Source organism: Cygnus olor, chromosome 1 (genome assembly GCF_009769625.2).
Source record: "Cygnus olor isolate bCygOlo1 chromosome 1, bCygOlo1.pri.v2, whole genome shotgun sequence".
Classification (NCBI taxonomy): domain Eukaryota; kingdom Metazoa; phylum Chordata; class Aves; order Anseriformes; family Anatidae; genus Cygnus; species Cygnus olor.
The window spans coordinates 143392014-143417835 of NC_049169.1; the positions used below are offsets into that span (position 1 = coordinate 143392014).

General features: G+C 41.1%; 2 protein-coding genes across 2 annotated transcripts in view; one reads left to right on the forward strand and one right to left on the reverse strand.

Moving 5' to 3' along the window:
• Positions 1 to 2606: 2606 nt before the first annotated feature.
• ECRG4 (ECRG4 augurin precursor) lies at positions 2607 to 6885 on the forward strand. The gene is made up of 4 exons (XM_040536692.1): positions 2607 to 2798; positions 3276 to 3323; positions 4420 to 4577; positions 6484 to 6885. The coding sequence occupies exons 1-4, from the start codon at positions 2708 to 2710 to the stop codon at positions 6643 to 6645; spliced, it is 459 nt and encodes a 152-aa protein (XP_040392626.1). The 5' UTR covers positions 2607 to 2707; the 3' UTR covers positions 6646 to 6885.
• A 5642-nt stretch (positions 6886 to 12527) lies between these two features.
• Positions 12528 to 25822, reverse strand: part of UXS1 (UDP-glucuronate decarboxylase 1) — a 57889-nt gene continuing 44594 nt past the window's right edge. Inside the window, 6 exon segments of the mRNA XM_040536707.1 lie at positions 12528 to 13348; positions 15369 to 15472; positions 17511 to 17568; positions 18989 to 19049; positions 20290 to 20333; positions 25045 to 25164. Of these exon segments, the coding sequence (XP_040392641.1) occupies positions 13217 to 13348; positions 15369 to 15472; positions 17511 to 17568; positions 18989 to 19049; positions 20290 to 20333; positions 25045 to 25164 (519 nt within the window). The 3' untranslated portion in view covers positions 12528 to 13216.

The window sequence follows — 25822 nt, forward strand, 5'->3', positions numbered from 1 at the left end:
GCTTACACGCAAGACTTGTTGTGAACTGACCAGCTGGACAAAATAGTGGTTTGCCATTATCAAAAATAGCAGCGGGATGTAAATGTTTGTGAGTTATTGCCCAGTTTTTTATAAATTATCTACTTCATGTGTATTTCATGCAGCCTTGCATATGTACTCTGCTTGTTGTGCTCCTAGTTATTTTCTGCAGCCAGCTTTCCAAGAAAAGCCAAATGGTTTTAGTAAAGAGACCATCAAAGTTAAGCTAATGAAGGAGCACATTGATGCTGAAGAACAGGCGCTTGCTGCAACACGGCCTTACACACTGAGAGCACTGAGGCTCAAAACATGCAGCAACAGGGAAGAAACACTCAAAGGCAGTGATAAAATGGACAATAATTTTGGTTCTCAGCTGCATGGGAGGTGGCCCAGGGGACCTGGCTCCTGTGTCAGCCCCTCGGTCACTGGGATCGCTGCTCGGAGGAAATGGGATGAGCAGGGGGCCTGAGCTTTAGCCCTGCTCTTCTCACTCACCCTCTCCTCTAAAACCTCCCGCATTCTTCCCCGTACCCTGGCACTGCTTCAGTGGGCAGCGAGAAAACCGTGACCGTCTCCTAAGAGCTGTGGGTCTCTGCTGCAAGTCAAGAGAGAGGTTTCTGTCCAGGGCGGACAAGGATTTCTCCACGGTTAATCTGGGGTGTTTTGGATGTTTGCAGAGGAAGGCGCTGAGAGAAGCTGAATTCACTGAGGGGAACTTAAGCCTGAAATGGGAAAATGCACGGTAAGCTTAGGAGCCATTACAAATCTGGTCCTGCTGAGCAGGGACTTCTGGTTAGTGAGTTTGGATTTTGGACCTCCAGTTCTTATTACATGCTAAACCTGCCTATCTGAAGAAAAATAAATCCTAATGGTTTTTAAAGCAGCTCAGTTTAAATGCACTGCAGTCTTCCATGGACCTGGGAGGAAGGAGGGAGGGAGGACAGGAGAGGAGGGGAGGCAGAAAAAACCTTACCCTTTGGTTAATTCTGATTCATTCTCCCACCAAGACAAGCTCTCAGTTTCATCCATATTACAGGCAACTGACAAACTGACTTAATACGTAGAGAAATGTTAAATGACATGTTACGGCCATATTTTTTTTTTCATTTCCGCTGTAACAAAAAACCTGTATGAATAGCTGAGAAGTCTTTGTCTGCTAATACTGGATTACATGTAACCACAAAAATTAATGCGGCTGGAAACTGGCAAGCTGTGCAAAGCTAAACAGAAGAGTGCATGCCTTGTGCTACCGAAACACAGTTAACGACATGTTCAAGCACAAAGGACACAAAAATCACGTAAGCCCTCAATTACGGCTAGCAGCTGCTCGCACAGGCTGGAACAGAGCCTGCTGCACACAGAGCAGGGAGCTCAGTATGGTCTGAGGGGGAACTTGGAGTACGGCTGGGGGAGGATGTGCTAAGTGTTGCAGCGAGAGTACCTTTGGTTAACAATTCATTTTTTTTTTTTAATTAACCTTCCCTTCCCTTCCTCTCCCCTTCCCCTTTCCCTTTTCCCTTCTCTTTTCTTTTTACTTTTATCTTTTTTCTTTTCTTTCTTTCTTTCTTTCTTTCTTTCTTTCTTTCTTTCTTTCTTTCTTTCTTTCTTTCTCTCTTTCTTTCTTCTTTCTTTCTTCTCTTTTTCCTTTTTTTCCTTTTCTTTTTCTTTTTTTTCTTTTTCTTTCTTTTTCTTTTTCTTTTTCTTTTTCTTTTTCTTTTTCTTTTTCTTTTTCTTTTTCTTTTTCTTTTTCTTTTTCTTTCTTTTTCTTTTTCTTTTTTTTTGCTTTTTGCTTTTTTCTCTTTTCTCTTTTTTCTTTTTTCTTAATTTTTTCTTGTTTCTTTTTTTTCATTTTTTCTTTCTTTTTTCTTTCTTTTCCTTTTTCCTTTTTTTCTTTTTCTTTTTCTTTTTTTTCTTTTTCTTTTTCTTTTTCTTTTTCTTTTTCTTTTTCTTTTTCTTTTTCTTTTTTCTTTTTCTTTTTCTTTTTCTTTTTCTTTTTCTTTTTCTTTTCTTTCTTTACTTTTTTATCTTTTTCCTTTTTCCTTTCTTTTTTTCTTTTTCTTTCTTTTTCTTTTTCTTTTTCTTTTTCTTTTTCTTTTTCTTTTTCTTTTTCTTTTCTTTCTTTACTTTTTTCTCTTTTTCCTTTTATTTTTATTTTTATTTTTATTTTTATTTTTATTTTTATTTTTATTTTTATTTTCTTTCTTTACTTTTTTCTCTTTTTCCTTTTTCCTTTCTTTTTTTTTTCTTTTTCTTTTTCTTTTTCTTTTACTGTTTCTATTTCTATTTCTTTTTATTTTTATTTTTATTTTTATTTTTATTTTTATTATTTTTCTTGTCTTTCTTTACTTTTTTCTCTTTTTCCTTTTTCCTTTTTCTTTCTTTTTCTTTTTCTTTTTCCTTTTCTATTTCTTTTTCTTTTTCTTTTCTTTCTTTACTTTTTTTTTTCTTTTTCCTTTTTCCTTTTTCCTTTTTCCTTTTTTCTTTTTTCTTTTTTTCTTTTTTCGTTTTTTTTTTTCCCTTTCCTTCTTCTTTTCCTTCTCAGCCAGCGGCGGGGCCCCGTGCTGGGGCGTGGGCGTAGGCGCGGCGTGGGCCGGGCGCTGCTTCCCCTCGCTGCCTCTCCCCCTCTCCCCCCGCTCCCCTCCGCTCCGCTCCGTCTCGGCCCGGCCCGGCGGGGACGCCGTTCTCCGCTATGCCTCCTCCGTGCCCCCGCGGGGCCCTGCCCGGGGCCTTCCTCCTCTTCCTCCTCCTCCTCCTCCTCCCGCTGCTCTGCGCGGCCCCCGGTGAGTGAGCGCTCGGGGGGCATCCCCCTGCCGCAGCCCCCCCAGCTTTGTGCGGGACGAGCATCTCCCACCAGCGCCTTGTTTTTGGGGCGCATTAAGGGTTTGGGGGCTGGCCATGAGGACACCCGCTCGGTGACAGTTCCCCAGGCTGACCGTCCCAGCCCGGGTGCTCTGTCGCCGCACGGAGACCTTCTGCTGGAAAAAGGCAAACTTCGCGGCAGGTGAACGAGGTAGTGGGGCTCCCTCCCCAAATCTGCTGGGCAAAGGGTGTCGGAGGGTTGGAGGCTTCCCTGTAGCTCGTGTTGCACCAAGGCGGGTAAACGGGAGCACTGGTGGAAACTTTCTCCAGCCTTTCCCTCGGTAGAGGGGAGCTACGGCATCTCTCTGTGTGCTCTTTGAGATACGACTGTTTTGTTGTTGTTATTTCTTGCTAAATAGAGTGGGTAGCTGAAGTATGTTTTATTTTTGCTTCTCTAGACGTTTCGAGAGGAAATAAGCTTAAACTGATGCTTCAAAAACGAGAAGGTAAAGAGACAGCAAATTGCTTTCCCTCTTTTTTTTTTTTTTTTTTTTTTTTTTTTTTTTTTTCCCCTGTGTGATTCAGCTGCCATCAATCACAGCTCTAAAAGTGTCCTCATGGCTCTAAGAGAGCGGCCAGAGGAGCGCTGTATGAGCACCTAGACCAAAGCTGGCCGTGCACAAGTATGTGTGACGTGACTCCTGCGAGCACAGCGCCAGCTCTGTGGTGCCCGTGCCCACATGTCCCTGTGGGTCCTGCTGCTGTCCCCATGGGATCCCTTCCCTTTGCTCTGCGTGCCTGGCCGTGGTGCAGCAGGACGCAGCACCTGGCTTTCCCAGCGTGGGCTTTTCCCAGCCCTGCACGCCGGGGATGCTTTCCTTGCATGCAGGCTCCCTGCATCGTGTAGGTCCTTGTGCAATACCTGCAAATAGGTGTGCAGCAGCCATTCCTGCACCCCAGCAACTTTTGGCTTTTGTTCTGGCTCTCAGTGAGAGGGACAGACCAGGGGGAAGATCCTTGTGGGGGAGATGTTCTTCCTACCCCTATGCATGCTTTTGGTTTCTCAGGAAGCCCAACCAGCCATCACGGGGCACTGCGCTGCTTTGATGGGAAGATCACCACTGTGCTTAGCAGGGGCTGGCTGGCTCTCACTGCTGTACATTTCAGACGTACCCATGTTCCTCCAGCAGCAACAAACCCCTTATTTGCAGGCCTGGCATGTTGAGAGCATTCGCCCATGTCCCCTGAGCTATGCGTTTCTCCAGCTGCTTCAGGCTTTGTAACTTCACCTCCTGTCTTCCTTCCCTCTCTTGTGGCTGCAGCACACAGACTCCATTCTCCTTTTCTCTGTTTGGGTTATTGAGTTAAATTCCACCCTTAGCACATCTTCAAGCTCAGAATAGCTGTTACAAAGTCCAAGAGAATAGGAATAGCTGCGAAACTGTACTGTATTGCCAGTCCCTGTTTTTATTACTGCTACATACACTGCACTGCCAAGGACAGAGGTAATGAACACAACGAAAGAAATGTTTACAGTGGGGTACATTTCAGGCTGATTAAAAAATTTCTTGGCGTGTCTTTTGGGGGGGGAATTAATTCCAGCCCCTGCCGCCGTGAAGCCCGAGGTGTCGGTGAAAGAGAAGGCGGCCAAGGAGTTCCTGAGCAGCCTGAGACGCCACAAGCGGCAGCTGTGGGACCGCAGCCAGCCCGACGTGCAGCAGTGGTATCAGCAGTTCCTGTACCTGGGCTTCGACGAGGCGGTGAGTGAGGCACCCCAGAAATGTCAGGGCTCAGGGTGAGCCATTGGGAGTGGGGCTGCCCTGTTCCTGGTCACAGGTCGGATGCTGCGATTTTGTTCGTCTGGTTTAAATAGCAAATGTTGCACAGAAATATAAGCTTGGTATTTGTTCCACGTACTTTTATTAATAGACAAAACAGCGTTAAAATCCTGGCAGGAATTCTTGCCTTCTACTGAATTTAAGCTTAACAGGTTACAGGCTTACAGACAAAGTTTGCCTTGAGAAATAGACGGCCAGACGGGGTAATCAATTGTGTTTCAGGAAATGAATTTGGCAGGCTCGACTCAATCAATTTGCTTCTAAACACGCTGAGAAAGGCACACCAGGCTGGTCCTGGGTGGCGTTCTTCAACGAAATTGCACCACCGTCACCTGCCTCTTGCACGGCTCCCGGCCCCCGCCAGCAGTGGCAGCTGTGCCTTGACTCTAAATGTGAAAGAAAACCTGCCTGGCAATGTGCTCCCTTCAAATGATAAGGATATATTTCCCTACAACAGTTAATTCGTATAAACGCTGGAGTGGAAGCAAGAGTTCCCTGATATGCACGCTGCGCAAAGCCCTGCTCAACAGACACTGAAAGAGAGTGGAAAACGTGCATTTACTTGCAGTCCCACGTGTGGAATAATTTGTACATAAATAAGAGGTAAAAATAGATATAGACATTGAATTCCTGGCTTCTGTCAGCTGCATTAATGTGTTTAATGAGACTGCACGGGCACAGGCAAGCTGGAGTACATTTTAGACCTTCATGTTACATGGATTGCTTAGAAGATGAATGCACTCATTTTCAAAGCTGGAACAATTAAAAACAATCCCTTGCTTGGACTGCAATAATGAAGGCTACGTTTCTTTGTTGCTCCTGGACGTTATGTAGATACAAATTACTTTTTAACAGCATGGCTATACCCCCCTACACAGTAGGAAAAATAACAAACGCAGCATTGTGGCTCCCAAACTGGAGACTGGGTGCAAATCCCAAGAGGTTAAGTAGCAAGGACAAGCCATGCAGATAAGATGTATTCCTCACTGCACGTTGCTGTGTGCATTGATGAAAATGAAACAAGGCCTGTTGTGGGACACAATGAATCCACTTAGGAGGTTTTCTGGAGTATTAAGACACAGTTTTAACAATGAAATAACTGTTTGTTCCAGCCATGCTTTAGCAAGGACTTAGGCCATACTTACCCATTGTGTATTTTGCAAAACTTTTTTTTCAAATCTCGGCCAAAAATATTTCCAAAGAGTCATTCATATGGAAAGGCTTTGGCTTGGCAAGTATTTGATATCCGTGCATACTGTTTTTCCACTGCTGCCGTGTACAGAATTGAACTGCCTACTGCCTATAGCTGCATATTCGATTAAACACGAAAAATAAAATAAGTGAGACATCAGAGCCAAAAAGTGAAGGGTTCTTTCACCCATTTTGCACTCAGGGACCTTTTGACTGAAGACATAGGGCAACAGAACAAATTTTCAATTTTTAATGCAAAACACTGAGATGTTTCTATAGGCTGCTGTTGAAAAGGTAGCAGAAATATTAATGGTGTTCAGCATGTGTTCCAGTGGAAGATGCTCTCAGTTTAAGCACTGCATAGAGAGCAGGGCTGTGGGATGGTGGGTCCCAGGTGGGGCTGGTTAGGACATCAGGACCAGATCAGGGTCCGGATATGTCCCATAGAGAAAGTTGGTACAGTCACAAAACCTCTTGGATGTAGGGATTTAGTTTTGTCAATTATGTGAAGGATCTGAATTTCCGGAGGAAAAAAGAAAAATTGCATTTTTTTTTTTCTTTCATTCTCTTCATTGTAAAGTTTCATTCTTGGACAGCAAGGATTTATTTACTTTTTTTTTTTTTTGTTGTCTGGCAGAAATTTGAAGATGACATGTCCTACTGGACGAGTTTAGGGCGCGGTGGCAATGAGTACTACGGTGGATACTACCAGCACCACTATGATGAGGATTCACCAATAGGCCCACGGAACCCCCACACCTTCAGGCATGGGGCAGGCGTCAACTACGATGATTACTAATGCCATTTCTCCTCCTTCAGCTGGTACCTATAGGGCTGTGATGGGCAAGGTTGAGTCACAGTGGCCCTGCTTCCCTGCTGTTCGTGTAGAACAGCAAGTGTAAAGGAGCTGCCAGATTTTGAAAAGAGAAATATGACTTTTTTAAACTATTGTTACTTAGTAGTACACTATATAGAAAGTGTTATAGAAATAAAGCTTTTTTTTTTTTTGATAAAATAAACAATTTTCCATTATTTAGTAGAGCTGAGTAGACTGAGTTTCATTGAGCTGTATTGCTAGAGATTACTTTTTAAAAGGCTTTTTCATTTGCTTTCCTACATCCAATTGTAAAATTACATTATGTCATCTAGCTTGGCATATAGAGCATATAATATATGCCAATACATATCAGATGTGCTTGCTGATTCACATTTGTGTGAACAAATAAATCCAGTTATTCCTAGGGGAAAAGAAAAAAAGAAATCCTCTCAAATGAAAGCTGCCATGTTGCCTCCTCTGATATTTCCATACCTACTGCCCACAGCCTTACAAACTTGTGTGATATGGCACCCTTACAGTTCCTGTTGGGGCAAGGAGAAAGACGTTCACGAAAGCTAAATACAGTGTAGAGAAGCTTGCTTGCCTCCAAAGCTTGTGAAAGGATTCTTCAGGACCAGGGCTCCAAGGAAGAACCCAACTTCACCAATAATAGTTGAGATGCAGAGGCCCTATACTATCTCAGGCAAAAGATATCTTTGATGAATGCTCCCCATTGTGTCTTTTCCCTTTAGCTGCAAGCTTTCAGTCCAGCTTGAAATGGGAACAAAATAGCTAGATAAGCTATTCCAAATGATGGTAGCCTCAGATAGCATCCAACACGGTCCCCAGAACTAATTGCCTGCCATGTTGCTGCCAGCCTCCATTCAGACTGGACTCCATGCAAAGTAGGCTGAGCATCAAAGTCCATGAGAGAGAGCATTTCAGAAATAAGACCTTTTTTTTTTTTTTTTTCTGCCACCGCATCCCCAGCTACGTTGCTTTTTCTCTCTTCTAACAGTAGAGAACGACCTTATGCAGACCTGGCTGAGCCTAAGGAGACTTCAGCTGTCACGGTCTTCCAGAGGAGTTCGGTGGGTAGTGCTGTCTGTGATGCCTTGCAAGAAGTTTCCAAAGCCCCTTCTGGGGGATGGCCCAGCAACCAGGAGGAGCACTGCTAGGCAGACAGCTTTTTGCCGAGGGATCCCCATTGAACAAACACGTTGGTCAATTTTCCACTGCACACACACACACACACGCCCTAGCCTAACGTGCTCCAGAAATTGCATTCCCCTAGATCTTGGAAGACTTAGCAGACTCCTTGCCAGTTTAATTGGTTTAAACTGGTTCATTTCCTAGGGCAGAAGACCCTTTACTCCCAATAGGGAACAATCCTGTTCTGAACCAAGCACTCCTTCGCCCAGCTGGAAAACACCTATTCCTGGAAGAACGCTTCCAGTTTGTGTCCTATCAAAAAAGTGCAAAGGACTTGGCAAAGTTTGAACCCTGCTGATGATTTCCATCATTTCCCAGAATTTAAAACAACTGGGAATTCAGACCTGCCGAGTAAGAAAAATTTAAAAAAAAAAGTGCTATAAATAAATACCATCCCTCCCTAGGCCTTTGCAAGCCGTGTCCATTCCTGCAGGCTGACTCAGTCCAGCAGCTATCCGTGTCTTGCATGCTCCCAATACAGTCAGCAAGACCTGCATTCTCTAAGACAAAAAAAGAAAAAAAATCTTTTCCATTACATTGTGCCCATACTGGGCAGGCTGGCTCAGGCTAAACCATGTCCCTGAGCGCCACGTCCAACCTTTCCTTGAACACCCCCAGGGACGGTGACACCACCACCTCCCTGGAAGAGGCAGGAGTGTTTTTTTTTTTTGGTCTTCCAGGGTAGCCAGGCATCAGTTGGCTTCTTAGAAATGGTGCATGCTCTTTGCATCGCATTTTACTTTTATTTTTCCCAAGCAACAGGTCTGAGGGGAGGACGCTGTCCTTCTTGTAGAGGAGTCCACCTGATGTGAAGTCCCAATGATGCAAAACAGCATGCAATAAGCTGCAAAGCAAGCAAGCAGGCATAAACCATCAGGTTTAGGCAAAAGGAGGAAAAATAATAACAATTTGTCAACAATGCACGGAGTGCTTCAAAGTACATTAATAAAGTTGTTTCCTTTGAATATTTCTGTCCCCAAACCTCTCCCAGCTTTTCTATTCTGCTGCTCAGACAGCGCAGGGCGCTTCACAGCATTATCCCCAGCCATCCCAGCACTGACATCGCGTCACTTCACCGGGACAGAAGAGCGGGCATTGTTCATTGTGGCTTCCTACAGAACAGCCCCAGGCTGGCCGTGGTCCAGCTCTCGATGTTTCAAGACCCCGTGGTGCCACATCCCCCTGTTTGCGGGTGTCCGCTGGGGAAGTCGGTCACTCAGAACTGGGCACTGCTGTCCCAGGACTGTTCCCTGGATGGAAGACAACACTTATGGCCACCCCAAAAGTTTCCCCGTGGCTTCATGTTTGGACCTTCCAACATGCATGGCATGGACCAAGACAATCAGAAGATTCCCTCCTTGCCAAGAGCATGCCAAAACCTTGGGAGAGCACAGCAAGAATGAACCAGCTGCTGCTTGTTCCAAGCTGTAAAACGGCATCATCAACAACAACAAAAAAGTGGGAAAAAAAAATGCTATTATGGGTAGGTAAGTAAGAGAAGGAAAGGGACTGGGAAAAGGAGCAGGGAACCAGAGTTTGATTTTTGCAAGACATATGAATTGTTATTTCAGAAAAACCTCCCTGTTGATACAGCATCACATTCGGGAGCCCCCTGCCATACAGAAGGAGTTCTGCTTGGGTCCAGAGCTTTTGCTGCTGTTCGTTGTAAGGAGTCAGAGCAGCAAATAAGAACTTTAACATGTGAGATTTTTTCACGAACATGGCATAAAAACAGGGTCTCAAGGCCACTAAAGGGATTCAGGTGGAGACAGGGAAATCTTGGTCACCCCGGCACACGTGAATAGTGTCTGCATGCCAACAGTCCTATTGCAGTCCCGATCTTTTCCATGCCATACTCTTCTCCCACCACTCGTGATCCCAGCACTGGGAAATGTTTAGAACAAAGCCACTATGGATTTGTGCTGGCTACATTTCCACTGATTTCAGGGGCAGGATGTATGGATGTTAGGAACTAGCAGTGCGGAGTACACGCTTCCCTTACTAGTAACAAAGCATCCTTTTTCTGTGGACAAGTCTTCTCTGATCAGCCTCTAACAACCTACAGGGACTTCTTGGCCTCAAGTAGCATTAAACTCAATACTAATAAAGGCCTGGGGAGCAGCTCGATCCATCAGACTAATCAAAGCCCTGTTTTACCCTCTTTAGCCCGTTCTCTAAGGCTAACAAATTTATGCAATTGCATTTGTGTCTTCCCTCCTCCCCTGTTTAAACTCTGAAAGGTAATTCCAAACATATTCAACAAAAGTGAACTTTTAGAAATAGATGTATATTTCTAAAAAATTCTGGGAAAAAATAGATGGCAGAGACATACATAAATGCCCAGAGGGAGGTAAGCTCAATGGTTGCTAAACCAGAATCTTAGAGAAGCTGCAAGCGTCCCAGACACAAGAAGAGATGGTTAGATGACTCTCCCCAGAGCAGAAAATCTAACCCAAAGACACGAAGCTTCTCTGGACTGTATGTTCACAGGACTACTCACTTAAAACAACCGTCTGCAAGGCTCTCTGTAGCTGGTTGTGGACCAATAATGTGGTTTACAGAGCTTCTGAGCAGCCTTGTGTGTAGAAATAGGAGTAGTCGGTGCGAAAAAAAAAAAGTCCAACCGTGGACCTCACACTGTGACAACTTCCAGGCAGCAAGGGTGGTCCTCCTTGTGAGATTCAAGGAACCCAGGACCCTGGACGCCTTACACACCTCTCCTTCTGTAAAACTGACCTCACTTGCCAGCACCGAGCTATCCAGTTCACCACACACCTCTGCTAGCGCTGCATGTTCCCTACTGAGCCAGGAGAACTTGCACCTAACATGGGCCAAACTGCCCTCTTGTGCAGCTCACTACGACTAAATAGGGACCACATAACATAGGTCACATTAGTTTAACTCTGCCTGCTTGCCTAGGTGACAGCAGGAAATCCCAAGTTTCCTGAAAAAAAAATGCAACACGTTGTTTGGGCATTGAGATGAGAACATGGCTTGGCTTACCACTGTACTCTGTCAAAAGTGGCTCTGCTCAAGTGGCAGCAGCTGTTTCTTACCTGTGGTCCCCTGCAAAACCGATGCATTCCTCCTCCTGGGATGTGTAGCACCAGGTAGGAACAGAGAGCACCAACATGCAAACCTACACGGCTTTCTTGAAGGCTCAGACCAAACGAAACGTGAAATTATCTTAGATTTTCAGTGTTCAGAACCAGCAGACTCTGTTTTAACACCCACAGTTCATGCTTTTCAAATTGTCTAGAAAGCCAGCCACTGGCTTTGTTTGAAGGGCAACAGCCCTCAGCTGCTGTTTCTAGAAGACAGCATATAGAAAGGATATGGGAACTGAACAAGGAACCACTGAAACGAAAGCTAGAAATAGCACAAGAAAAGTGACAGATCAATACGGTCTGTCACTCAGTCCCAGCGGGAGGCATGCCACATACTGACAAATGGGTTGTATCAGTACCAGGCATTTGCCCTCTGACCAATTTGCCCCTTCTGTGAAGGAGGTCAGGCTGTGAAGTAAAGTAAAAAGCTTTTAAATTCAGATCTGTAAGATCTGTAGCATCCAAACCTTCAGACTTCCTGACGGATTTTTTTTTTTGAAAATGCGCATTTTATGCCAGTCTCCAGAAGCATGTTTGTTCCAGTGCAGTTTACGTATTTCACACTAAAGTAATTGAATAAAATGAAAAGCAGTCCTGGAAATAGCAGCTGGTACCCAACAACTCCTGTTACTTGTTCAGTGGCTGCTCTAAATGCTGGATGCAGGGTTGCAACTCTTGTGCACCACCTCTTCATAGATGCTTTGGCGTCCAACAGCACAATTTGAATGAGAAGTAAATATGAAGAGAAAGAATACCTTTGCCCCAAATTGTTTCTGGAGCTTTTTCAGACAGCCTGGGTGAGCCTCCAAGCCTTGCAAACACCAGGAGGTTTGGCCAGTTTGATGGATGGCATGCTCAGACACGGGGGCCTCAATACCACACTGCCCCCAGAGCCCTCCCTGAGTCCGCGCGCCAGGTCAGCTCAGCAGGTAGCTCCCACTTCGATCATCAGTCTGCAGACCTCAAAAACATAAAGGAGCTGTTCCTCAAAAGCTAACGAAACATCAAGTTTTAACGAGATAAAGTCAAGCCACTTTGCTTGATGAGATTTAGGATTTTCGATTTTAAGTGGCGCTAAGCCAAAATACCTTTTAAAAGCCCTCTGCCAATTCTTCCTTCTAGGTATTCAGTCTTTGGTATGTTGCGCTGCGGAACTGCACAATTTAATTATAGTTTATTTCTTTAGGATGACAGGCATAGTTATTGAAGTTGTAAGCATTTACTGGCAATTCAATAAATGCTTAAAATAGAAACATTTCCTCAATTAGGGAAGGTGAAGTTAGCATCCACGGCTTAAAGAAAATCGTATACTACTGCATCACTATCAACTGCCTGAACTGAAATAAATCAGGATGTTTTTTTTCCTGTCTATTCCAACATCCTGCATTCCCTCCTATGTAGCTATTAAGAGATGAGCAATGCAAGACAAAATGCTATTAACCTTGAGCCAATTATTTACAGTGTTACTTCCTAATTAATCACACATCTGTGTATATATTGTGTATGCCAGAGATGTGCCCACAGTGAAACACAAACTAGTAAATAGAAGTTTCAATATTTTATTAAAATAGCATATTCAACCACTGTAACCAATAATACATTAACTTTATTCCCAGAGTACGCACAACACAGTAGTGATTCAAAATATCCTTATCCATGGTAATCAATGAAAATATCTCAAATTCAAGTGTACAACTAAAACTAAACCTTTGAAAAAATCTCTTTTAAAGAATACATAAAGCTCTCATACAGAATTCTCTTAAACTCCTCTATACTAGGTGTCAGTGTCTTTCATCTGACAATACCACTAGCTTTTTTCTTATGCATAGTAACATCTCATATTTTATAGTACCCATTTTATAAATAAATTGGCATTTTCCATCCCGTTTGTGTTTATCTTCAGCTTCACAAAGAAACCAGTAAATAAAACTGTCAAGGACAGTCACAACAAAATGATCTCACAGCAAGATATAAAACTTGAAGATACTAAAAGATGTTTCTACTCTATTTTACATAAAAAGACAGATTTAAAAAGTGCAAGGCAAGATTTGCAGGGGAAGGGGAATATTTGTTTGTTATTTTTAGGCACATCCACTTCTTTAAAGCAAGCTTCAGAATGAAATTCCAGTTTGTTCTTCATGATACCTGTTTCAAAGTCTTTCAAAAAAAAAAAAGAAAAGAAAATTACATCCGTCAAATGTCAAGCAGGGCATTTCCTGTCCAACCAACAGTCTTCAATTATGTCTTGTTCTTCCTTTTTTCATCCTTGCAGGTTTTGGTTTGGGAATATACTGATTGTTTGCCTGATATTCAAGTTCTTTACGGAAATAATGAATTGCTTTATTCAACCCTTCTTCCAATGGGACCTGTTCCCAAAAATGAGAGAATCATTATTACTCTGAGTTCACAACAACACCTTCTTTAATACAGCTATTCAAGACTGCTAGAAAGTCCTTCAATTCTTTGCCAATATAAGTATTTACAGCACCACATACTGGTTACATCTCTGCACTGCTAATGCATCTGTTAGCTTTCAACCATTGGATGTATTTTCTGATGTTATAAGCGAAAAAAAATAACAAACTTAAACCATATCAGACAGTTATGTTTGTCCTGTTTAGTGTTAAAACAGATTTACAGAATTTGACCATTATACATTAAAAGAGAGAAGTACACAGAAATTAAGCCCCTTCTGTTTTTAATAATTAAGGATCACCTTTTGCAGAATCTCACAGACTGGTATATACCCTAGAAAGGTATAAAGGTGGTAGAATTTGTTGTTTGCATCAATACAAAGAAAGAAGGGATACAGATTATCATCCAGTATCCCATTTGATATCCTTAAATCCTATTAAAGTAATTATGATTTTTCATATTCTATACCTATATTTAAGCACTATGATTTGTAGAGCAGAACAACAGAAATATTATCCACTTTTCTCAGGTGTCACATGCTCTGACATGCTTGCTGATACCATCTTCAATACAGGAGGATAAAAACAGCACAAAAACTACGTGCCTGAAACTTGATGTACCAATACTGTGCTGCTACTTCAGAGTCAATGTTGGTACTGACTGCACCAAAAACAGGTCAGAGGTATAAAAGTCAACTGCTTTAAGCCTTTTATGATCTTAACACCTTCCACCCTCCTTGTGCTTTGAGGCACAGTCTGTTAATATCTGGTGTCTCTGAATAATTTCAGAAGGGTCCAGAGCTTTTTCTATTAATAGCCTTGTATTTACTAGATGGGTTCACAGGTTTCCCGTAAAAACTTTTGTCTGCAAAAAAATCCAAAAAAGCCTACAAACCATTATGCTAGCTAGAGTGGGGACCTGGCTAAGAAAGTCGTGCTCTTTCTAGGGATTGAATAGGCCTTACCTCACCACCAAAACAGTTCTTATCAACTCTACCTGGTTATAGATTTGCACGGTTAACTTCACCAGAAAGTGTGAGAAAAAGTAACAGTGATCATGGGCATTTTTCAATTCTTTCTTATCAGCTGTGAAGAATAACCACCATCTTGACCATCTCAGATGGCTAATTACCAAATTTCAGGTGGACAGACAAGCTTTATTGTGGATGGTAAGACAAGTTCGACTAACCCTGAGCATGTTCCAAGCTTGTCTACACAGAGAACAAGCCTTGAACATCTCTACATATACCTGTAGCCCAAAATAAGAGCTGCTTATTCTGGTTTAAGTTCTGTCCGCCAGAACTCAAAACAATAAGAAAGAAAAAAGAGCGTCATCTCTCTCTGATTAGGTTCATATTTTGTTTTGCCCAAGTTTCACATAGTTCCCTTTAAATGAACTCTAACAGAACAGAACATCCGATTCTCATATTTCTCCCCACTAACCCAAACAAATGTTTTGGTTGCAATGTTGTTATCAACCATCTTAAAAAGAGTTTTACTCCACAGATTTTCTAAAAATATTCTAATGAAGTTAAAAGCAATCTTTTCCTTCCATAATGCACGTTACTACAGGAAAACAGGAATGAGGGCAGCAACAGCAAACTCATTAGGCTCTCATAACTATGTACAACGCATTTCAAAGAATATGTCAGGCTTACAGGAGGCAGCCACTTTAGAATATGCATGTGAAAAAGTTAAAATGCCTATGATATTTTTTTTCCTAGTTAAGTTTGTTTAAAAATGCCAGTACTAATATGCTCTTCTGCATGGCACAGGGCATGCAATCTTACCCAGCAGTTCATTAATCACGAGCAAGGGCAGCTTATGATAGACTGTAGGCACTGTACAGCCTTTTAAGAACTGTCCTGGAGATTGTATTAAGCAAATATTCTGAAAACTTAAAGATATCCTTATCACACGGTACGCCTCCTTGTGATTTCGCGCACACAAACAGTAATACAGCTGTACATACCACAGGTTCCCAGCCAAGCAGTAACTTTGCTTTTCTGATGTCAGGTTTTCGTTTCTGAGGGTCATCCTGTGCTTCTGAGAGAAACTGGATTTCACTCCCACTGCCTATCAAACAAGAGACTGTGCATTATCATGTGCAATTCACTATGCTTTGCATTTGTGTCTTTTCTACCTACTGAAGCATTAGGTCTTTCTGCTGTTTTCTGCTTTGTAATTGTACCACTGAAACGCCTTCCACAGACACAGCTGCATTGTATGCAACAGCTGGGTGAACCAGCCGCCCTACAACAGCACGGATTCACAAAAACATTTCACAAAGATTTCAGCATGGATTCACAAAAGGGAAGTCATGCTCAATCACTTGAATAACCTTCTTTGATGAAATAACTGCCTCTGTAGATAAGGGGAGAGCATCCACTTTGACCTCGGTGAGGCTTTTGCCATTGTATCCTATAAGATCCTTCTAGACAGGCTGCTGACATACAGATAAGAGGCCAGATCCAGAGGGTGCTGGTGAGTGACACAAAGTCTAGTTGGAGGCCGGTAACCACTGGTGTACCCCAGGGGTCAATACCAAGTGGCTGGTACACCAATACCAGGACTGTGCTGTTGTCCAGCATTCTTGACACATTAGAAACAAGCTGACAGAAACCTCACAAAGCTCATCAAAGGGACTTGTAGAGTCCTGTACGGGGGAGGATCTGATCAATGTGGTTAAGTATCTGAATGGAGGCTGTCAAGAGGATGGGGCCAGACCGTTCTCAGCAGTGCTCCAAGACAGGATGAGAGGCAACAGGCACAAACTGAAACAGGTGGTTCCTTCTGAGGATAAAGAAAGACGTTTTTACTGTGAGGGTAACTGATGAATGGAACAGGTTTCCCCAAGAGGTTGTGGAGTCTTACTCCTTGGAGGACTTCAAAACCACCTGGACATGGTCCTGAGCAGCCTGCTCTAGGTGGCTTTGCTTGAGCTGGGGGGTTGGACCAGGCGGCCTCCAGAGGTCCCCTCCCACACCTCAACTGCTCTGTGACGCTGTGAGCGCTTTTGCCTTGTGAAAAGACTTCACTTGTTCTTTGCCCATACTTCTCAGTCTGATTGTTAAATACCCACAGTACTTGTCTTTCCTCATGACAAGACGCATATAGGACAATTTATATAATGAAATCTAGCAAACAGTTTACGTGTCTTTTTACTGTGAGATTTTATGGATGTAGAATTAAATTGCCTCTCCAGGCAGATTGAAACAAGTCAAGCTGTTTGTGAACAGACAAGGTAAAGATTATTTCATCTGCCAGGTGGGTTTGGTGCTGTGATTTTCAATTTCCCTCCCTGATCTGTAGACTCAAACATTTTCCCGTGGGGATAGTCCTCTATTAGAAACATCACATACATCAGCTTCTGTACTGCGTGTGTGAACCTGTCTTTTTCAGGCACCTTTTATAGATCCCTCAGAAGCACTGGTGGGGTCTACAGATTAAAAACCCTTGGCTAACGGCACCAGCATGCTTCATCTCACGAGGAAGCCACATTAGAGCACTGCGCACAGCCATTTGCTTCCATTCTTGAGAGTTCTGATTTGCTACAGATATCAGAGCAAGTATGAAGGGAAAGCCACAGTATTTTCTTCCAAGCCACAAACAAGGGAGGAGCTGGCATTGCTTGCACAAGTCACTGGTAGATGAAAGAAAAGTAGAGGAAGACTGTCACCACAGCATGAAGCTTTTTAATGGTAATTGAAGGAGAACAGCCTGCATGATTGTGAAGAACCACCTTGCTGAAGTATCCATAATTCAGCTAGGATGTAAGATGTTTTCACAGCACGCAGTGAGGAAGACTCTTCGCTTTTAGGTAATTATCTAGTAACTTGCATAAACATTATGTAAAATTACTGGTATAGATCACACAGACACAGAAAGAATGTATTCATTCAACTATTCATGCAGTCTTTTACATACAGTTGAGAGGATTTGGATTATCTAGTTAGTATTTAATTATATGGTCAGGATACAATTGACTTTGATAAGGTTATTAAGAAATCCAAAGACCAATTAAATTATCCATATATTACATATACTAATCAAGAAATAATAATCTTAACAAAGAGTGCTTCATGAGCTTCATTGACGAATTACTCATACTCACCAACAAGTTTTTTAATTAACTGGGCAAACTCTAGGATAGTGTGCTCTTCTGGGTTTCCCTAGAAATGGAAGGAATATTCATTACAACAGCAAGTGAACACCTTAAGACACGTTAGCTTTCTGATATTAGATAGTTCTAAAAGGGTCATGTTAAACTGAAAAAGCTCAACATTATACCTCATTTCTATTCTAACTGACAAGCTGAATATTCATTAGAAAAGCTGCCCTTCATCACATTTGCCTTGGTAATTCAATGTGTGAATGGAGGTACCCAAAAATCAATATGTAATGAACGGGCAAACGCACCTCTTAATCACAGTAAAGCTACGTGCTCCAATTCAGGAGCCCACGCAACCACATCATCGGTTCAAAGTATGGACTCAAGAACTTTGCTGAGTTGAGGACAGACAATATAATGAAGACTTCATTTAAAGAAGAATGCCAAGTTCTCAGTTCACCCAGATCGGAAAAAGCAACCAATTTCACTGCAAACAATTGCTTCTGAATTTACTGCATCTTGCATAAAAATAAGTATATGGGCTACCTGCTTTCCTATACAATATTGCTCTTAATGCTCACATTATTTTTCAACCAACCTGCATATAAGAAACATCTCAACATTTCAGAATAAAACGCTGAAAGCTTCCTGTTAGCATTAGTTCATCTTCATCAGACTCAACTCCTTCCATCTTTAGAATTCCTTGTTTTAACACACTTCTTAATACATCTTGTTTGATCTACAGCTGAACATTTAGCTATATACAGATCTAAAAGCTGAGTTTTCTGGAGGCAAAACATGTGATGGGGCTAAAAAATATCAACATTTGGATAAAAACACAGAAATGAACTTACAGCCACACTTAAAAAAAAAAAAAAAAAAGAAAAAAAAAATCAAGTGAACAACTGCCCTGCAGAGTTGAGTACTTGATTTGGCAAAAGTTGACATACATAGAAGTGATCTGGCATATGCATCCTTTTTCTACTGTTATATCTACTGCTGAGGATAAGTGATAACAAATGGGACAAAGCAAACATCCTATTTAAAAAAAATAATTTCTATGCGACCTTAATATTAGAAAATTACACAATCAAATACTATCCCATTTTCCTCCAATCAAAGCTAGTATGAAGTGATTTCCATTTGTTCAGAGATAAGAGCTTCAGTGCTTTTAGAGTTCAATTATTTTCTTGGTTGTATTTGGCATCCTGCTCTATTTTTTTCTTTCATATTCTAATTACGTGAATTTTCTTGCTAAACCAAAAAACAATATAGCAAATTTCTCATCTTCTTGAAACTATCACATCTCAACACCTAGGTGCTCATTCTTCATATTTATAAAGAGAACACAGGGTTTATTCATAATGGAAAGAGATTTTTTGCTTTATTTCTTCTAGAAATCAGTATCAGTAACAAGGAGGAAAACAGAGGATGTTGGCTCCCGTACAGTAAACACGGTACAGTGGAGCTCTCATACTCACCAAGTTGACAGGACTGCTGACATTGCTGTTCATCAAGGCCACCAACCCATTCACAAGATCACTATAAAAAGGGAAGAACAGATTGAGGCAATTTCCACTTCCTTATAAATAATATTCTTGTCTAAAAAGAGAGCTGCCTCCACAGAGCTCCAGTAAAGCAGATCAGTCAGCTGAGAAATGCTGAAATCAGATTTACAGCATATATTTCAAGGGGTGCATGTTTCCTTAGTTATTTATTCCACAGTCCCTGTTGTAAGATACACTGAATTACAGGTTATTTTTAAAGGGTGATTATGTCTGGGATATAATGGCTACAATTCCTCTGAGTACATGAAAGAAAATCAAGAAAAACTACATTATTCAGAAACAATTAATACCTTCTCTTTGCTCCAGTACCCAAACTTAAAAGAAGCCCATTTCAAACAGAGTAAGTTGTTAGACAGGAGCACATGACACCACCACTACCTGCTTTGCAGTTTGTTTTTTGAAGTGTCTTCTCACTTTCAGAAAATGTTAAGACAATTTTATTAAAAGGAGTATTTTGGTGTTACCTTCCCCCCAGAAAAATAACCCAAAGTTATTTTGGATTATCAGCAAATTTATCAGCTTGTTCCTGGACACACAAATCCAGGTATCTTTCATTACAGCTTAAAATCACGAAAGGAGTGGATGCTTTGAACTGATATGGGTTTCCACAGCTTCTATCAACACAGTTATTACTTTCAGCAGAGGGGAAGAACATTTCCACCAAGTGCAGCATGATGAAAGCAACCCAGAAGCCTGGCCCTGAAATTTAGCAAGTGAGATAGAAGACTCTAACGCCTAGATTCACTTTTCATTAGTTCAAGTACATTCTGGCCTTGCTTATGCTACAAATGTTATCTACAGCAATACCTCCTCAGCATGTTCCTTCCCGCAGAAGGGAATAATACAAGCAATACAATAATGAAATATGTAATACACATATAGCACCCCGAAAAACACAAGGTGGCAGTATTGCATTAAAACTCAAGGACTTGCAAACTGCTCAGACAAAGTAGCATCAAAAACCTACCTACCAAGTATTTGCTGTCCCTCTAAGGGAAGAGCACATTAATATTTTAATTCAAAGCTCTGAACCAACTAATGTGTTATTTCCTGATATTTTAGAAAACTTCAGTGTCTCCATTCTAAAAGTAAAGCTTCCCTAAAAATGAAAATAATTTCTTTTATTGATTAAAATGAAGTACAAACTATGTAGCCAAGCTCAAAGAATCATCAAGTGAAGCAAATAAATATCAGACAGCATGAACAAGGCTTACCTGACGTACTGGAAAGCCCTTGTCTGAGTTCCAGGTCCATAGACCTAAAACCAGATGAAAATTAGAGAAGTTACAGAAGTATACAAGTCCTCTCTAGCACAATTATCTTTTCCTAGTAAGAAGTCTGAAGGAAAAGCACCTGAGACACAAGCTTTGTGTTACAGAAACAGAAAAAGATGTGCTTGCAAAGTCTTTTGGCAAAGGATCAATTCTTTGAAGGTCTTTTTGTTCTTGGAAGTGTCTCCGGTAAATACACCCTTATGCACCTCATTAATGCAGACTTCTGCATGTAGGCAACATTCTTAGCAGTTTAGGACAGAGTGATGCTTTGTCCTCTCCTGGAACGCTGAAAAAGGCTGTAGCATGCACTCAACCAGAAAAGAGCACCAAATATTTAGAGCAAACCTCAGAATACTAAGATGTGGTTATGACAAGCAATTTTTATTTGCTCTTTAACAACAGCCAACTTCAAAGAGACCACCAAACATTCATGGTCTTTAAAAAAAATAGTAAAGAAAAAAACAGCAATAAGTGTTTCAAGGAATCAGTACACCACCAAAAAAATCATGCAACTCTCTAAATATTACTACCTGAGGAAATGGGAGGTAGAATAATTTCTAGTTGAATATGACTCCCAGAATCATCTGTACATATTTTTTTTTCTCCAAAATCATGGTGTGTGTGTGTGTTCTCTGGTTAATGTGTTAATACTTTGGAGCAAGAAAGTTGTTTAAGTCCAAAACAGACATTAAAGCATACTTAAAATGCACATAACAGTATCAGATTTTTTTTTGTTTACAGTTTAATTGTGTGCAGTACTAAACATAAATAACAAACAAATACTTAAATTCTGAAAGTTATGGGCAGGCATATTTAAATGGGGAAAACACTTAAATTTCAGTGAGGACACATACATCTTACCACCAAACTGCTACAGCAGAAAAGCTTTTTGGAATGACAAAATTGAAAGCATGTTTGCTTTCTTAGGCGACAGGAAAGACAGCAGAATTGGTATACAAGCCATCATTTGTTGCTTGTTAAGCCTGCTGTCTGAGGCAGATTCAAAGTCCAAAGAATTCACATTTCAGTAGGCACTGGGTAAGATCCTGAGGATTTGGGGGTTTAAGCATTTACCTAATAATCCACTGAGAGAAATAGAGTAAGAGAACACATCAACAGCTTGGTGGCTTCTCAAAGCAAACAGGAATTGCATTTTATGTACATATAAAGCTTCCTGTTTGCCTTGTTTTGGCTCATGGAATAAGTTTTATACAACTAAGTCATTTGTGAATGATTTGTGCAAAGTCACCCAACGTGGCTACCTCTCCTACATGCAGGTAGTGGCTAGAAAATACAATGCAGTTTTCCCCTTTTAGTTTCTCTTAATAAATCCTTCCTTTACAACAATAAAATGCAATGATGGTCATGTCTGCATAGGCTGTAATTTCTTAAAGGCAGGTAGTTAAAAAGACTGTTTGCACTTTGTGAGATCAATTTACTCCACTTGAACAACTACTTTGAACCAAGAGATTGAGTACATGTGGTTTCTAAAAAGGTCAATACTAGATATTCCTGTCAGCCAAATTCTGTGATAATACAAGAGTACAAATTTTTTTGGTCTCAACTACTGCTCCTTGATAATTCATTTTATTTGACCTGGTTAGCTAAACAACTCTCCCCTTAGCTCTCTTCTCATGTACAGCCATTTTTAATGGCAGAGTGTTACTCCCTATGGAACAGTGATGCTAGGCAAAATCCTTTATTTTATCCTCTATTACCTTCTTGATAAAGTCTAGACAGCTTTGCAGTTACAACAGAAAAAAAGATGCCTCCCAAAGAACAGCACTGACTCTAGACTTATTGCTGGTCTGAGATATCCCAAGGATTGCATGTTTTAAAACATGATAACTACTCTATATTTAGTAATGGAGTAAATTTCCAAAAAACTTCCAGGTAGTGTTTTCACTCAGTTCTAGTTATAAAAGATTACAGGACTACTTTCAATAAAACTTGAGCAGCTCGGATAAAAAAGTGTTTTAGAGGCCAAATACAGTAAAATCTCACTACATCCATGTACTAGGGGAGCAAACATAACAGATGGAAGAACCTTCTGATCTTTTATAGGCTAGATAAGCTTTATAAATATCATTTATTAGCTCAAACTTTATGCCCCAGGACACTATCCTGGAAGCATACAGTACTGACAAATAAGTATATGGTTACACATACGTATTTTGATACAGCCAAGTCCTTCAAGAATCAGAAGTCTCAAAGCACAAAGCTCCATCTTCTTGTCTGCTTCCATTTGCTTACTGTCTTGCAACAAACGGAACCAGCCTCAACCTGGAGCTTTTGGGAGATGCCTGAGTGGGTAAGAAAAGGAAACTCTCTACAGGAAGTTTTTCGATGTTTTGAGAGGAAAAATAATCCCATGTGGATTTTTGTGCTGTGCAGTTGCTTTGTTTTAAGTTACTATGATAGATGTGGGCAGTCTGACGGACTGCCTGCTGCACTGTAACCTCAGAAGGATCACATCAAGAAAGGACTGGTTCAGGGACTTGCCTTTTACATACATTTCTTCTATCCCACAAAGCATTACAGATCAGTCCCAAATCTAGGGCACCATCAAACAGATGGAAAGAACAAAGCAGTTTTCAGGCAACTAATTACCCTGGCTGTATGGTGGCGGGCACAACATTCATGTTTGAAAAGTGCGTATTTCTGTCAAAGCTTTACATTTTTCATCAATAACTAGTTGTTTCTGAGACACAAGGAATGAAATTTTGAATGCTGCAAGCAAAAACAAAAAGGAAGCATCCTTATAATTTCTTCCAGACAGACAGCCTTGCTAACGGATCCTCCGATCCTGAAGCTTACTAATTAATACACACCCTCAGTCTAGGCAAATTTACTGCCTGGAAAAACGTTTATTCCCAAATAAATTACAGTAGCTGTGCTAATATACAGACAGGAAATGGAGTCTCACTATATCATAATTCACTTCATTCTTGCCATGGTCTGAAGTGTGTGTGTGGGAATCAGAATTTATTGTTGATGTACAACACTCAAACATTTCAGATCATATTTTAGTGCAGTTTTGCCACAAAAAGAACCCATGGGGTTGGTCTCTTGAGATGAGCTTTCAGTAGTACAAAATGTAAAATTCCAGCCAAACAAAAAAATAAATAAGAGTTGACTACTTATTTTTGATGACTATTAGCAAATAACGTCTCCTTCTCCTCTGATTGCTTAAGATCCCTGTCCCAGCACATAAACAGCAGAAATTATGTCGGCAAATGCTTATTTCTAAATAGGTAGGACATAAATTTATGTGGCAGACTCATTTCCCCAACACCCGTACTAAACACGTTGTTGTGCAATTAGCCTATTCAGTGCTGAAGAGACTCCTGTCCGTACAGACTAGGCACGCTGGCTCACAGGTCTGTCACCTACCCCAGACTGAGCCCTGGCATCCACAGTCTCAGTGCTGGCTCAAATGATGGTTTCCGGTTTTGCTCTACAAGAATCAAAGTAGCAGGAGTTGCCACAGAATTTTCATCTTTTCCCTCCTTGATCGTTTTCAACTTCCTAGAGGAAGTCCTGGTTGAACTGTGGATTTTATAGACTCCAACAGAAAGAATGCTATCTCTGCCTCAAGACAGTTGTCCTGTGGAGGGGCAACCTTTTAGTTATTTATCAGCTATTTAACAGTTAGCAGGTACTTTTTAGTGATTAATCAGAACAAGAGTCCAGAAGCCTCTGAGTGGTGTCCTGGCACTTCACTCTTCTAATCTAGGCAGCATTAAGAAATGAGTATGAAATTCTGTTGCGTGTCTCACACACTGCAAATGTTTCCCTGAGTTCACAGCCCATCTCAGATTCCAAATTACTTCTCCCTATTTCAGGTTGTCCTCACATTTATTTTACACATGCTTATTACTTTATAATAATAAACTAAACAGGATTAGGACATAGAATCATTTAGGTGGGAAAAGTCCTCTAAAATCATCGAGTCCAACTGTTAACCTAGCACTGATAAGTCTACCACTGAACCATGTCCTGACATAGGTCAGACACTGTCCGTATTGCTAAACTACCAGCAGCACCTTTGGCAGAATTCTGGCCCATGCCAGCTCTTGCTCTCCCAAACAATGCTGTGACATCGTTTAAGTATTATCAAGAGCCAAGAACCATTCCCAGCAAACAGTCTGGATGTAGCAACTTGTTTTGAAGGCAGGAAAATTATCTCTATAGATGCGGGCCATCTATACCACACCAGTTGTCAATGGTAACAAAACCCAGTTCTGGCCTGCTTTCTTGATGATGTAGCTTGAAGGCCTTTAATGTTATGTTACTCCTAGAAAATTTAGGCTGATAGCCAGGCTTCCAAAAAGACATTTTGATGCCTAACTTCCAGAAATGGTTCGGATACAGTTCTTCAACAGGAAGAAATACAGAACTGTGACTCTTTAAACCTGACCACATGGAAGAGTTGTGACAGACAAGAGACTCAAGTTCAGGATGACTAAAATACTTTCTCAGATCGCAGCTTGTTTCTTTCTGGGAAAGCAATATCAATACAGAGCACACCCTTAGATGTATAACTCTATACGCTTGAGCTTGATATATTGAAAAATTGTATCTTTGGGGGTGGGGTAACCTCCACGTTTTCTAAAATGCAGACTCCCTCACAGCACACAAGCTTACGACACACAGACATACGACTCTTGACATCACTGACAGGTCATTACTTACTGTTAGTGGTTCTCCCTGGAGAGCCTGTAGGATAAAATTACTGACAACTCTACCATCATTCATATGCATTCGAGGACCAAAGGTATTGAATATTCTGGCAACCCTCACTTCAACTCCTTCCTGTGGGCAAAGAAAAAAGAAATGTTATTACCTTAGTAAGAGTCTCTTTCTTCCTAAAAGTGCAAATTTACTTTCCCCTATCCAAAAGCTTTCTTAGAATCCTTCCTACAGTTTTAAAACGCATTTTTTTCTCACAATGAAACACTTCTAACATCTCATCAACGCTACTGGAAACTGCAGTGCATACAGCAAGACAATTTATGCTAGTTCTCAGTATTTGTAATGCAAATTCTAAATCAGTGTTAGAACAGCTGATGATTTCAGCACAGGCATTTTCTTCTAACAAGAACTTTACGATTTTCATTAGTACCCATCCAACAACAATTTATTCCACCTGGGGCTTATGTAGATTTTTTTTTTTTTTCAGGAAATCTCACAATCATCAGATTATAATACCAGGGTAACATTTCCAAAGATTAGAAAAATTGTGTGTTTCAGGTTAAGTGTCCTTACCAATGCTGTAAAGTGGCTTTGTAACCACAACCATAATGTTGCTTAACTCCCTGCTACTTATTAAGCTGTGTAAATACATGCATTATAATCCAGGTCTCTTCGATACCTTAGTGTTTTTTTTTCCTCTGTCATTCCCAGAACACCCTTCTGGAGGATATTTTGCAAAACTTCAAAGCAAAATGCAATAAACGTGAAATTGGAAACC

Coding starts and splice junctions, on each gene's coding strand:
- ECRG4 (XM_040536692.1), top strand. CDS start 2,708: ATGCCTCCTCCGTGCCCCCGCGGGGCCCTGCCCGGGGCCTTCCTCCTC. Junction 3,324..4,419: donor GATGCTTCAAAAACGAGAAG/GTAAAGAGACAG, acceptor AATTAATTCCAG/CCCCTGCCGCCGTGAAGCCC. Junction 4,578..6,483: donor ACCTGGGCTTCGACGAGGCG/GTGAGTGAGGCA, acceptor GTTGTCTGGCAG/AAATTTGAAGATGACATGTC.